This window comes from Gallus gallus, chromosome 12 (genome assembly GCF_016699485.2).
Source record: "Gallus gallus isolate bGalGal1 chromosome 12, bGalGal1.mat.broiler.GRCg7b, whole genome shotgun sequence".
Taxonomy (NCBI): Eukaryota; Metazoa; Chordata; class Aves; order Galliformes; family Phasianidae; genus Gallus; species Gallus gallus.
The window spans coordinates 2801626-2816175 of NC_052543.1; the positions used below are offsets into that span (position 1 = coordinate 2801626).

The 14550-nt window shown below is 50.6% G+C and overlaps 1 protein-coding gene across 11 annotated transcripts in view; it reads left to right on the plus strand.

Moving 5' to 3' along the window:
- RBM6 (RNA binding motif protein 6) overlaps nt 1–12079 on the plus strand; it is a 54293-nt gene extending 42214 nt beyond the window's left edge. For 8 of the 11 annotated variants that reach the window (XM_040646187.2, XM_040646183.2, XM_015292822.4 and 5 more), the window contains exons 10-23: nt 354–608; nt 1098–1258; nt 1661–1758; nt 2165–2207; nt 2768–2828; nt 3786–3877; nt 4558–4710; nt 5760–5849; nt 6622–6711; nt 7311–7574; nt 8156–8230; nt 8799–8896; nt 10060–10171; nt 11773–12079. In XM_040646187.2, coding sequence (XP_040502121.1) covers nt 354–608; nt 1098–1258; nt 1661–1758; nt 2165–2207; nt 2768–2828; nt 3786–3877; nt 4558–4710; nt 5760–5849; nt 6622–6711; nt 7311–7574; nt 8156–8230; nt 8799–8896; nt 10060–10171; nt 11773–11898 — 1718 coding nt within the window. In that variant the 3' untranslated portion in view covers nt 11899–12079. The remainder of the gene's footprint in view (nt 1–353; nt 609–1097; nt 1259–1660; nt 1759–2164; nt 2208–2767; nt 2829–3785; nt 3878–4557; nt 4711–5759; nt 5850–6621; nt 6712–7310; nt 7575–8155; nt 8231–8798; nt 8897–10059; nt 10172–11772) is intronic. The other 3 variants (NM_001030588.3, XM_040646185.2, XM_040646188.2) reach the window with 1 other exon arrangement.
- The last annotated feature ends 2471 nt before the right edge of the window (nt 12080–14550 follow it).

Below are 14550 nucleotides of genomic sequence, written 5' to 3' on the forward strand. Positions count from 1 at the left end.
GGATATTGCTGCCGTGTAGGTTTTCCCAGACATGAGTACACTGTATCCAAACCCATCCTTACTTACATGTGCCCAGGCAAGAGCTGCTCCTAAAAGGAGGCCAGAATGCCTCATCTCTGACTGCAGAGGTCAGGCAGAGGAACCTGATGTGAAACAGCAGTGGGAGGATGAGCTGCACATCTGTCTTGCCCTTTTTGCACCTTGGGTCTGCAGAGAGTAAAGATACGGGATGTGCAAAGGACAGAATAGGGTAACCTTTTCTGAGGTGAACATGTGTACTGAGCAGAAAACAGCACAACAAAAAGTACGTGCTGAAGCACTGTATTTGGAACCAGACCATTTCTCTTCTCTAGCAGCAGAGACAAAGCTTGAAAAACCTGAGCAAGAGTTACCAGTACAACCAGGATCTCCAAAGCAACCTCTCCAGGCCTCAGATCCTGCTCCACAGCAGGAGTGCCAGCCTCAAGAACAGGAGCCAAGGAAAAGAGATGAAGGGAGAGAACGGCGGCCCTCGCAGGAGAAGAGGAGGGACACGGACAGGCACCAGGAGCTGCCTTCTCAGAGGGAAGGAGAGGAAGCCACACCACAGGAAGGCGGAGGAAGCAGAAGTGAGTGGCAGAGAGCCCAATTTGGAATTCACCTGGACCGCTGTCTGTGCACTCCTCCGTGCAGAAAGGGCAGCATTTCTCTAAGACTTCTGGAGGTTATTGTGCAAATCTATGGCATCAAGTAATGGTGGGCTGTCCAGCTCCGAAAGTGCTGGCAAGTTGCCCTTTCAAAAGTTAATTCAGGGCAAGCTGTCTTCGGGATGGTACAACTAAATTAGCACAGCAGCAAAAGTCTCTTTGGCCACAGCAGAGAGCTCCTCCAAGGAGGAGACTGCATTCTGCTCTGTTTTCTGAGGGGGAAAGGTGTGGAATTAGAGGGAGGATTCTGAGTGAGCTGGGGAGAAAAAATGGGAAGGCTTGCAGACCCAACTGCAAGAAGCCCTGCTGTTGCTTTGGAGGAGTTTAATTCTACCTTTGCTGTTACAGTAAACCTAGATTTGAAGTTTTTTTTTTCTTTCTTCTCTGGCCATCTCTCATTGTCCTTCTCAGCAATCATGCTGAAGCGTATTACTCGATTCACCCCACCAGAAGTGATTGTGGGGCTGCTGGCTCCATATGTGCGTATCTCCACATCCAACGTGCGCATCATGAAGAACAAAGCTGGCCGGATGGGGCAGACCTACGGCTTCATTGAACTGGATTCACATGCTGTGAGTAGCTTCCCGTTTTCACATCTCTCCCTGTTGGAGTGTCCAGCAGGCAGAAGTAGAAGAAACACGGGAGTAAAAGAATATAGGAAATCATTGTACTTGTGAAGCATCTGTCTTGGAGAGTGTTGGTGGCTCTCCTGCTTGTCTGGCTAGTTACAGGGAACACATGATATATCTGTTTATCTCAGGCCTTAGGAGCCAAAGACTGTTGTCTTAAGTTGCGATGCTTTCTCAATATGTCTCTTTGCAGACCCTCCTAAACCTGACCATATCTTGCTCGGGTATTTTGTTTGTAGGCATCTTGAATTCAGTGATTTTTGTGTGCAAAAGGCAAGAAGCTTAATTAATGGGGAGCTCTGGGGAGGGTTCACATGGATGTGAAATTTTCCTTTGCTTTGACAGGAGGCACTGAGGTTGCTGAAGATACTGCAGAATCTGGATCCCCCTATCTGCATTGATGGACGTACACTGGAAGTGAATCTTGCTACAGGGAGGAGAAGGTACGGGCAGATGAGGCAGTAGGGTTGCCCTCTGCGGTGTGCTGTAAGGCTAGAGCTGTGCTGTCAAAGCAGATGCTTAAACGTTGGCACGTGAATTAGCACAGATGTTCCTACAACTTAACAAGATTCTAACAATAAAACAAAAGTAGCAGAGCTGGAAGAAGCTTCAGGGATTGAGCAGTATAGGAATAACCATTGTGTTAAGTGGCCTTCTGTTGTCCGGCCATCATGTCCCATTGTGAAGGAGCCAGTGATCTGCAAAGCTTCTCTGCTGGGGTGGACACAGTCCCACATGTGGCCAGTGAAAGTAATCTTTCTGTCTTCATAGCTTTTGCTGATCGTTTTGAGTACACTGAGCTTAACTTGAAGCTAGATTGACGTTAACCTGCCATGTTTATCTCAATAGGAATGACTACGGGGAGCATGGAGACAACTCCTACTATAACCAGGTAGGTCTGCGCAGCTACAACTAGGAGGGAAGGGGGAGGGAGCACCAAGAGGGACATGCCTGACTTTGTTAGACTTTTTCCCAAGTGCTGCTGAAACTTCAACAATGTCTGAAGGTATGGTGATGATGCATGGGTGTACTCTATACTGCTGCTCATCCAGCACACAGAATCCTAATGCATACAGAAGTGCAGGTCAGAGCACAGGTGCTGCTTGAAGGAGTTTGGGGCTGGATCACTGTATGGCACACTTTCGTAGGATGACTTACTGCTGGCTCGTCTCAGTTCCTGGACAGAGTGTGATTGGGCTGCAGGGCCATGCTGAATGGGCCTGGTGCTTTCGTGTGTGTTGCCATGAGTACTCAGTTTAAAGATTGAGGGGAGATGGAGGCGTTCTGTGCCTTGCAACACTGTCCATCATTCTGTAAATGAAAAGTCAGATCTGCTTGTGTTCTATTTAGAGTAGCTAAATGAATGTTTTCCTGTTCTTTGGGCCTGTGGGAAGGAGAAGAGATGTGATGTATGAGAGTTTCTGATCTGTCTGTGTTGTTCACTTATTCCAGGGCAGGAGAGGCATGAGAGACAGGAGGGGTGGCGAATCACAGAGACGCACCAGAGCACAGTGTAAGTTAAGCTCTGCCTCACTCCTACTATGGAGACTTTTCTTCCTTAAAAGGGTACTGACATGTAGAAATCAGCCAAAAAAATATTTTAAAGGCCAAGAGTAGCTCCATTTGCTACGCCCACTGCTGAGTTCCTTTGCCAAATTCTGGTCACATTTTCCTATCTGACAATGGGTTTCTCTCTACTCTTACTGTGCAAAAGCTACATGCAAATAAATAAAACTTGCTGCTTGCTTTTCCTTGTTGCAGCAAACGGATGAGATAAAATCAGCCTGGCAATTGCTAGATGAGATGGAGGAGTATACATTGCACCACCAGTGGTGCTGGCGGCTGTAAAACCTTTCCTGATTGTTTAACTAACTTACATACACTATCACTGAGCTCTGTTTAAATAACATTTTGGAAATGAGAAACGTTGCTCATATTATGGCCATACCCTTAGGGCCTTAGGCTTTTCCTGTAGAAACAGGTTGCCCTGTTTCTTCCACAAGCCTTCATGCACCCACAGGCGGAAGGGATGTGGGGAGTGTCATCATTTTAAACAGAGGATTGTTTGTAAGAGCACAGATCTTCCTTGTTCACAAGGGTGGGTGGAAACAGTGCCTTGTACTCATTAACCCACTCTTTAGGAAATTACTGAATTTCGTTTATTTATCCGGTCAAGTGTTATGATCTGGTGATCTCAGCATCCTCCCTGTAAGTGTGTTTTGATAAGGAATTTTTGTGAGAGTCCTGTAACAGAAGAATGGTGAAAACCTGACTACCTTATTACTCCTTAGAGGAAAAAATACGTAGGTCAACCAGTGTGAGGATTCCCTTGCCTGTCTTTACCAGGACAGAAGATTTCTTCCTTCCCAGATTTGATCCTTTCACCAGTGCAGGATTTACTTTTGTCTTTGTAAAAGGCAAGTTCTGCCTTTGGAAGACTACTTGTGTTAACTCTTGTCTCTCCATTCAGCTCCATCAGATGTGTCCACATACATTTATGATCCCGAAACTGGGAATTACTACGATCCCATAGCTGGAACATACTATGACCCCAGGACTCAGGTGAGTGCATAGGAACAAAACTTCATACACTGGATCTTCTTACAGACTGCCCTTCTCTGCGTAGATTTTGCAACCTGGAGAGGTTAGCATAGGACAGCATAGAGGGAGCTTTGTTTCTCTCGATTCTCTGACCTGTATAAAAGAGTTCCATGTTCTGAAGTGTCTCCTTAATGAGCAGCTAGGAGCCCAGCAGCTGTGTTGAATCATTTACCATGGCTGCCTACTTGACCTCTGAAGCCTTTGGAAGGCTTTTGATTTGCTCTTCATTGCACATATTTCCAGAGAGAGCATCCTTGCTCAATTTTACTGAAGACATGTTATGTGACTGTACATAAAGATGGAGAGCAGAGCTCTATTTTTGTCTCTTTGCTCCCTGAGCCTGGCCAGAAGTAGTTACAAAGATGCCAAAAAAGAGCAATCTGCTGAGGTCCTCTGGGACTGTCATCTGGTTTTCATGCAATTGAAGATACCTGTGCTCTGTGCAAACAGGGCAGTGCTCTGATGACCTGGCTGTGGTAGACAGTCTACTGCCCAGCAAAGTCCTGAAACCTTTGCTTCAGCTGTCTGGGACTCCGTAGTCCCTTCTCACTGTGCTGGTCTCCTTTGCCCTGTAAGAATAATAAGTCCAATAAGAAGACTGAAAGGTTTTGGCTAAGTTCTTCTTTCTTTGCCTCGTTCAGAGAGAAGTCACAATAGACCGAGAACCGTGCTCATCGCCTCCAGAGAACAGAAGGAGGCGACATGAGAGCCAAGAACGGACAAGTGAAAGGAAGGAGCCACATAGCAGGGACAACAGGGACAAAAAGGAGAAAGGGAAAAATACTCCTGCCAAGGTAAATCCCTCCAGTAGTGAGAATGGTCGGAGATCTGAGGCCGGGAGGTTGAGGTAATAGATGTTAGAAAAAAAAGTGAGTAATTTTTAGAGAATTCAAAGAGGGGAGGGACAGTGATGAAGTCCCAAGTGATGAAATTCATGGGGTCACCAGCAGACCAGGGTCATGATTCTGACCAAGCAGAAACAAGTTCCTGAAATTTTTGCCTTGTGACTTCAAGTCAGGGCTTCTCATCCCTTCCTTACAATAGAGGGTGCAGAAACATCTGCAGAATTGAGACTGGCATTTCACTCACACTGCTGAAAGCACCCAACTGTTGTAACAGAGGAAGCAAATGGTAAGGATGTTTGAACTTAGTCAGATAGTAACAGTAACTGCAGTTCCTGCCCCCTCCATACATCACAGACAGGAGAATGAGGCAAGTGGTGCAGATGAACTGAGAAAATGAACCAACATCAAATGTAGACAGGAGTCTGCATTGGACGTTCTTTACAATGCATCCCAGAGTCCAGCCCCAGTCGTGAGTTAGTGCCATTTAGTGCTGAGCAAATGCTGTCTCCCCAGTTTGCAGAGCTGCTGACTGGGATTAGCTGCCAAAAGTGAAGTTTAAGCATGGGTGTTTTGAGCTGGATCTCCCTCAACCACACTGACATATGCTCCTTGGACTGAGGAGTGCCAGGAGAGTTGGTAGAAGTGGTTTAGTCACAATTGTAGGAACTTCTTCCTCCTTGCCTGCTGGTCTGCATGTGCTCTGTGGCATGTGTGGTCCTAGAGAGCTGAGACCTGAGGGGTATAATTGACCCTAGTGTTGGTACCAAGTCAGTCAAGGAATCTCATCTGTTGTGGAGAAGGCCTGCTTTCAGGGTCACTAACCTAAGAGAGACATTGGTCTTGGCTGAGCAGAGTGTGAAATCATCCTCAGCAGAAATCCTCCCACTGTTTTTCTCAGCTGTCTGGTTTCTGGATGCTCAGAAATTGGCTTCTTGGTTGCTGTTTGCACCCTGACTCTGTGCTTATGGTGGTCTAATTCCCAATCTCGGGTTTTTCAGAATGAGCCTGGGGAGGAGAGGTTCTTCACAGAAGATGTCTTCAAAAAGCCATTACCACCCTCTGTGAAAAAGGATGAAACTGCAGGCCTGGTAAGATGTTGCCTAGAGCTTCACTTTTTCCAGTCAAGGCATGTGTAGCTAACGAACCACTAAACTAGATCGTGTCTGGGGACTCAGGTCAGTGTTCTGTAAAGCTGATAGACATGAAGCATCACCCCAGCCTCCTGTTTGTGCTGCTGAATGCACGAGTGAGCATCACAGGTTCATCCTGTTGCAGTGCTGGGTGACTAGTTTTTGGTGTTCTCTGTCCAGAAGAAAATCCTGAAGCCACGGAGCTGCACTGAGCCTGGCCATATATTATGCCATAGATACAGCAGGGAAAATTAGTGTCATCATTACTCCTCCCCACCTATAGTACTTTTGCTTGATGGCTTTTCTCCCAGGGAAACAAGACTGTAGCTCTTCCTGCAGCACTGTGTTTCTGTTCCCATGCTGACTGGCTGCGGGGGTTACTTTGCACCTCCTGTCCACATCTTTTGAGCAGATGGAGGTGTCTAAATGTGAACTGGCTCTGTGCCCTCTCCACTGCTGGTCTAAGGCCACTGGGAGCATGGTCAGCATCACAGTCCAGCAGAAAGTGGGAGTGAAACAGTTTGGCAAGCTGCTTTAGCTGTCTCTGAAACCAAGAATGTAACTCCAGGAGAAATGCTTCTGGTGATGCCTGCAATTGGAGTGTCTCCCACCAAAACCACTTCTTTCAACCGCCTGGTTTCCCTGGAGGTTTTTTACATGGGTGATTAGTTTGCTGCGTGCACTGAGTTCATGCTGTGGCAGTCTTAACACCTGATCTTGACTGTTTCAGAATGACTGTGGAGAGGAGAAGTTCTTTGCAGAAGATGTCTTTAAAAAACCATTACCTCCCTCTGTGAAAAAGGACGAGAGTGCAGCCCGGGTAAGGCAATCCATGGGAACTTTGCCTTGGTTGAGCCAGGGTGAGTGTCTAGGGAGCTCACCCAAGCCTGGCTCTGACCTTCAGTGGCAGAAGTGCCAGTTTCTCATGCTGGCAGAGGAAGCATTGGCAATGGAATGGCAAAGGCAGTTTGCTTCTTAAGGCTGAGCTTGTCTGCAGGATTCTAGCGTAGTGAAAGTTGTTACTGGCATCTAAGCAGGATCTCTTCGCTCCAGAGAAACTCTTGCAGCTGCCTCCAAACTGAGGAAGGGTAAACATCACTAATCTCCATTGCTGGAGAAATGAGATTGATGGTCTCTCCATGCCAGATCACCACTGCAGTTGTCAGCTTCTCGTTCTTAGTTGTGTGGTAGATAGGAAAAGCCTGGCAACAAAGCATAGTCCATCTTGAGAATGGGACAGCTTCTACTCTGTGGTGCTTAAATGCTGGCCAGCCTGCTTCTTTCCATTCCTTGCTTATACTGCTGCTCTCTTGCTCTTGAGCTAGAATGGGGACAGTAGATAGCCTGGGAAAGAAGACCCTAGCACAGCAGAGCAGGCTTGGTGCTACAAATTGTCAAACTTCCTGCTTCTTCCCTCAGCCCAAGGTGGTGAACCCTCTGATAGGTCTTCTGGGAGAATACGGCGGAGACAGTGACAATGAAGAGGAGGAGGAAGAGGAGGAACAGGCGCAGTGGCTGCCATCTCCTCACCCACCAGCACAGCGCGAGGAGCAGCCGAGAAGGGCCAAGGCCGGCGACGACAAGCTGACTGACTGGAACAAGCTGGCCTGCTTGCTGTGCAGGAGGCAGTTTCCCAACAAGGAAGTGCTCATCAAGCACCAGCAGCTCTCCAACCTGCACAAGGTATGGGGAGCTGATGGCAACGGGAGCTGCGTATGTGATGTGAGCCGCCTTTGGCTCAGCAGTTTTGTGATGTACGGGGGAAATGCAATGGCTGTGTGGGAAGAGCCATTCTGAGTTTGACAGAGTAGCAGGCAAAGTTCCCATCAAAGCTCTGCTCAAAGCGTTGTGTGAGCTGCTTGCTCCTGCTACAAGAGTGCCATAACATCACAGTGGGACTTCTTAATAAGCTATAGTGAGAAAGCTCAGGAGAGTGGGCTGCTGGTACATTCAAGAGTGGTAGCAGTAAGAACTTCAGGAATACCTTCCTGTGTTCTGTTCTGTCTTTGAGATCTTGCTTCTGGGAAGACCAAACTGCTTGCATGCTATAATAGGACAATAGGATGGGTTGCCTCTCCTGCTGTGGTATAGGACAGGCTCCTGGTCCCTATGGGTAGGGCAGGATGGCCTCGTGGGAAGGTGTTGCATCTGGATTAGTACAGTTGCAGGAGCCTGGTGCTTTGTTTGTACTCTTCATGGCTGCAGCAAATGACCCTGGCAGCCCGTATCCTCTGCTGACTCTGGTTCTGTTATCTTCCTTCCAGCAAAACCTGGAGATACATATGAAGATCAAACGATCTGAGCAGGAACTGGCATATTTGGAGAAGAGAGAGCGTGAGGTGCGTCTGTGGTGGTGGGCAGATTTCTGTTTGCTAGGGAGAATGTTGGTCTCAGGCGTGACCTCCTCCACTTGTGCACTTATGCCTAAAGCCTGGGCCTCAGGTTCCTCCCACAGAGTCTTTAACTGTGGGCACACACTGCATTTGGGCCTCCAAATAGTGCTATGGCTTCAAGAGTAGGTCTCCTTCCTCCCAGAAGGGTCTGAGTGGTGGTTTTCTTGTCCTGCCAGCCTGTATTGGGCTCTGGGCTTTGTGGAAACCAGATTTCTATTTAAAGTCGGTGCGGTGTATGGGCAGCTGCTGCTGCCTGGGCAAGAATGGCAGAACTGGAACACTTAGTCTGAAGCTAGCAGAGCTGCTCATGCTGCCATAGCAGGAAGGCTGCAACCACAGATCTGGATCTGCCCAATAGATACCATCAGGACGGAATAAGTGGACTGTGGGTCCTAGAAACATCCCGGGTCTGTGAGTCCCCAGGATAGATTTCCACATGCCTACATAAGCAACTCCTCTGGAGTGTCCAATCCTTTGTAGATCCTGTGCTTAATTTGTTCTTTCTCTTATGAAGGGGAGATATAAAGACAAAGGAAATGACCGGAGAGAGAAATTCCAGCAGATGGATTCACCAGAGAGGAAACGATTCAGATACGATCGGGGCCCAGAGAGGTAATGGTTACTCAGGGCTGCTGGTGCCAGCATGGCATGTGTGCTGCTGGCATGCCAGGGCCAGAATTGGCCAGTGGGGTAGATGTTGGAGAGAAACAGCCAAGCTGTGGTTCTTGTGAATGGAGTTCCCCCACGCACACATCTGTTGTGCTGCAGGACTTCTTGGGGAGGGCAGCAGACGGTGAGGGCTACGTAGTGCATGGAGATAAGGGTTTAGGGAACTGGTACTAAATGGGTTGGATGGCAGTTTTGAGTGTGCCTGGACAGGCACAGGGAGCAGAGCGCGGTCTGTTCCCATCCACTTCATCCTTAAGGCACTTGCTGACCTCCTGTCCTGGTGTTTAGCTGTTGGAAGAAGGAGGAGAGCTGTGTTTCATCTGTTCTTCTGACTCAGAGGAATGCTGGGAGCTGTTTCCATCTCATTCAGAGTAGGTGGAGGAAGAAAGTCTGTGCTGTTCCAGTGGGCTGAGCAACTGCTGGGCATATGTTGAAGACAGAACTGGTTGTGTGCCTGTTCCCTTCTGGTATAGCACCTCAGAACTGGACTTTCCCTCCACATCTAGCAGTTTAAAAATCAGTGTCTTCTATTCCCTCTGTTTTCTTGGAAAAGCTGTGGATAAACTAAAGCAGTTTGTGTGCAGTGTCAGCAGCAGCCAGACAGTAGAACTTGCCCGAATGTACAAAGCTATTTTTGTACTGAGCAGTTTTGGAAACTGTGAACTGTGGTCTTGGATGAGTAATGACCAGGTGGGAGAAGGGGTGTCCAAATCAACGTTGCACAGTGACCACAGTGCTCACAGCGCTAGGAGGGAAGAAAGGTCTATCAGAGCAGCTGAGATTAGACTTCACTTTCTCACTACTGCTAAAATTCAAGGGTAGAACACTTCTGGACTTCTCATATTGTAAATATTTTGGAGCCTGAGCTCATTTCCTGTGCCCTAGCATATTATCCCTTGAGGTGGAACAGGGAGTTAAATGGTCAAAGGTGTCTGAACCCTGCAGCGTGTTGGCTTCCTTGGGCGGTGTGCTTCTTGCAAGCAACTTGAAATACCCCTCAGGAGAGGTTTGAATGTCAGTGAAGGTGTTATTAAGTAGAGCTAAAAAACTCTGGCATGCTTTCAAAGCGTTGCAACGCTGAACAATTGATTCTGCCTCCTTTCCAGTGACTATGACCCAAGGATTGACAGTAACAACAAAGGAAACCGAATGTTGCAGTCCACAGGGTGGAAAAAGGGCTTCGGTCACAACCAGCAGGGTACAACATCACCAATGGAGGTGAGTTTTACCTTCCCGTCAGAACGAATCACTCTTCTTCAAGCTGGCGGTGTCTCCCAAGAGAGCTGGAGGCAGTTTTGAGCTCCAACAAGTCAGGATGTGAGACTCAGCACCCACTTAACAGAGTAATGTGTGCACTGAGTGATTTTGCAGGCTGGGAGGGGCTGCAAGTGCATTGGCAGAAGAAAGGGATTAGAGTTTATGTGGATCTGTAGGGGTGGAAAACAGCAACAGTGAGTAAGGAGGGTGTGAGCATCTAATTAATACCTGCCCAAAGCCAGGCTGGGATTTGAATAGACCACCAGCTCAGTGCTGTGCAGCCACGTAACTCACACACAGTCACCATAGAGGGGTACAGAGAACCGATGGCTGCTGAGGCTGCTGTTCTGCAGAAATCTACCCAGTGGGCATCCCAGGCTGCCCAGGCACAGCAGGAGCAAACAGCCTGGGGCAGGGACTGCTTTGCTTGCCTAGGGGCACGTGAGCAGCACCGAACCCCTGCAGCTGCAGCCGTGCTGTGGTGTGTTTGTCTCCTGCCTGCCTTGCTGCGTGCTGTTAGTGCCTCACCGAGGCACAGAGCGACTTGCAGAGCAGCTCGCCTTGTGACATTCAGCTTGCAGTCGATTCTGTCATTAAGAGCAAATATTTGAGGCTTTGTGGCGTGTATTTGCTCGAGCCCACACGCACAAGGCAAGCTTCCCTCTTCAGATAGCAGGGACGGGCCCCAGCTGTCACTTGGTTTCTCTCCCAGAGTTTCCCGCGGCCATAAAATGGGCTCTGTTGGAGAGCTGGCTTCAGGGATGTGCTCTGGGCGGTCTGACCCCCAGTCAGGGCTCCCTGGCCTGGATGGGAGAGCTGCTGCACGGCACAGCCCTCGTGCAGCTCCCACAGGCGCCTCCCAAAGTGTCCAGGGAGATGTGCTTTCTTCCCTCTTCCAAATCCTGCCGGGCAAAACCACGTGCCTGCTTCAACCCCACCGCACTTTGATCTCCGGGCCTAATTGATCGCATCTCTGGTATCCAGAGAAGTCAGACTTAAAAGCAAGGGAAACTTTCAGTCTTGGGCCAGATCTCCTGGGCTAACTCTGGGCAGGTTATACTGAATAATTCAGACGCTGGCTGCCAAAGCCAGTCGTTAAAAACTGGTTGACTTTCAAAGTGAGCTACCAGATTCCATGGGAACGCTGTTAGAAGAGAGAACTGCTGAGCTGGTGCAAGTACAAGCTAACTGCAAACAGCTCCCTGGGAGCCCAGCTCTCATGCTGGCGCTTTCCTTTGCTCTGATTCGATCCCTGCTCGCACGTGGCTGCCTCCTGTCTGCTGGCACTGCTTTGGCTGCCCGCTCCAACAGGTGCTGATCTCCGCAGCCAGTCCCTTTGGTTCGGTTCTCACGGGGCATTTGCTGCCTCTCTTTTTGTTGCCTGCCGAGGCCAAGACTTCCTCCCCAAACAGCTTTCAGAGGAACACAGCTTTTCCTCTTCTCCCCGACCCACGCAGGAGCAGTTGGCCGTCCTGAGGCAGCCCAGGGGAAGCTGTTCCTCTGTGGGCAGTGGGTGACCAGCAGAAATCGCTGAGATCCATCGTGGTTGTGGTTTGTTTCAGGCAGAAAATCGGAAGAGGGGACCTGGCCTGGGGGCCCAAGGGAGGCCCAACAGGAGGCAGTCCAATGAGACCTACCGCGACGCCGTCAGGAGGGTGATGTTTGCCCGCTATAAGGAACTTGAGTAAATGGTGGACAAAACCCCAAGCCCGTCTCCCATCTCTGTCTCTTTCTCTGTGTAATGTTCTCTTGGGGTTGGTTTTTTTTTTTTTTTTTTTTGTTGGGTTTTTTTGTTTGTTTGTTCGTTTGTTTTTGAATTGTTACAGGTTTTGCTGCTAGATTTTTTTTAATAAAACTGAAAATTTGTCAGTGCCTGTCTCTTGCCTGAAATGGCATGTGTTGCTTCGGGGGATTCCCATCGCGGTCAGCTGCCTGCTGGGAAGGGCCTGCAGCTTACAACCGTGTCAGGGCTGGGTGCTGCTGCTGCTGTGTGCTTTGTGGGGACAGGGAGCTGAAGACAGCCCCAAGGAGATGGGGAGCGACCGGTTTGGGATTCATCCCGGCCTTTAGCAAGGACAGCCATTGTGAGCAAGTGCTGCCCACGCAGGGGCGGCTCGTGGGACAGGGAGAGTTTGGCTGAAGCAAGGTGGAAGTGAGTACGTGTGTGTGAGCTCGGCCGGGACAGCAGTGCTGGGGCTGAGTGTGGCCTGGGCAGACTGGTGCGTGCTGGTGGCCAGCATGGAGCAGACCTCGACCCCAACCCATAGCAGGTGGTGATGGAGCTGCCCTGGCTTGCACACACCTGCTGCTTGCCCACCATAGGTGTGGGGAAGCTGAAGACAGCAAGAATGGGAGGTAAAGGACCACCTGCAGCAGCCGCCAACTTCTGAAAAGGGCAGAAGAGCTGTCGAGGCTGCATTTCTCTACCTTTGGCACGGGTAACCCCAGAAAGGCATGGAGCTCTGCTGGTACCTCAGTGCTGCACCCAGTGATGGAGGACACAGGGAAACCCGTGGTGCTGGTGAGTCCATGGGGTGAGGCACGTGCACCCAGGGCAAGTAGCACCCATTGGTAAGCAGCCCTCTGCTGCTGGAGAACCACTCTGTGCTCTGTCCCGGGGCAAAGCCAGGGGGAGGAGCTGCTCAAGGAGTTTCCTTTAGAGGATTGTGTGGAAGTTCAGGTGGAGGAAGAGTCACCTTAAGACTTGTGCCTTGAAATGGAGGCCCTTAACCAGCAGCTTGGGAACAGTTTGTTTGGGTCCACAGTCCGGGAACTCTGTTAGAGTGGACGTAGAAAGGGAAGATCCCAAAGGAGAGCCTGAACGAGTGCTGCAAAACCACAGAGCATTGGGCAGCCCAGAGTGCTCCTCCCACTCATCTCCAAAGCCCAGAGGAGAACTGGGGAAAACGAGTGCCTGCAGGAAGGGTTGCAGTGACACAGAGCTGGTGTGAAGTGTGCACAGCCAGCTCCAAATACCACTCATGCTGTTAGGGATAGGGAAGGCTGGGAGATACTGTAACCTGTTAGGGATAGCAGCACGGCGGTGGTGCAGAAACCCAAACCAAACTTGGGGTGATGTTTTTGGTGTCTTTGATATATTTGATACCATTGATAGGGTGTTTCTAAAGACCATTCACCTGAAGCCACAGCTGTGTCGCAATTACCTTGATCTCTTTTAATTATTTTTCTCCTATTTCCAAGAGTATCCGCAATGGTTCTGGTGCTGCTGCCACTACTGCGTGTCGCAGTGCAGGAGGCTGATCCACGCGTCCCATGCAGTGAGGACTGCTGCTTTCCCTCTCCCACTGAAGAGCTGTAGATGGCCTTTCGTTTTTGGTATTGACTCACTTTAAAGCAGCAGTGATTCGGGACCCTCTGCATGGAAAGCGCCACTGTAGAGCTGGAGCTGTACTTCGGTTCTGCTGCACGGGGAGCTGAGCTGGAAGCTCAAACCCTTTGCACGCCATCCTTGTGTTCGTCGCAGGGCAGAGGCTCAGCCCTTCAAAAACTGTGATTCCTCTCCACGTAGCCACGTTCTGTGCGGCCATCGTTGGGGTTTGAGCTGCTTCAGACCCCAGGGTTGGCCAGAATGAAGCTGAGAGCCGCACTGCGGCCACGCGGGAGCCCGGCTCTGAGTCTGGCCGTCTCCCCTTCCTCCATGGGAGGGTTTCCAGCTGCTCGATGCACCTCGGCATCCTGCCGGCTGGGTGTGCGGCGAGGAAGCGGGGAAATGAGAGCGCTGCAACCCCAGGGGACGGAGCCCTGCGGCCGCACAATGGAAGGATGGGCTGATCCCAAATGGAGCTGGTCCCAAATGGAGCCGGGGAAGGCTGGGAGCTGCTTTGTCTCCACCTCACCGGAGCTGCCACGGTGGGAAAGCCGGCAGTGGAGCACTGATGGGCCCGACATCCCCTGTACTGCGTTGTTCCCCCTGGCGTCGCGTTGGGTGGGTGGGGGGAAGGAGGGGAGCAGCCCGGCTGCGGGAGGTTCGTCGTCCCAAGAAGCGACGGCTGTCCCGGCGGGGCTCAGAGCCGGGGGCAGCAATAGGGGCAGCGCCCACCCTGCCGTCACGGCCATCCCCCGTGCTGCGGATCGGAGCAGAGCGCGGGAGCTCCTCCGCCGGCCCACCCGGAGCCAACCCCTATAAGCGCGTGGTGAGCACTCTGCGCTCGGGCTGATTCGTCCGGATCAACCCGAGTGAGGAAAGGCAGGGGAAACCCTGCCCAACTCCGCAGGCACCGCGGGCACAGCCCCCCAACCGGCTCCGACGTGCGGACCGCTTCCACATCAGCCGCTCCCGACGGGTTCCTCCGCCGTCCCACCCCGCGGAGCTGCGGGAG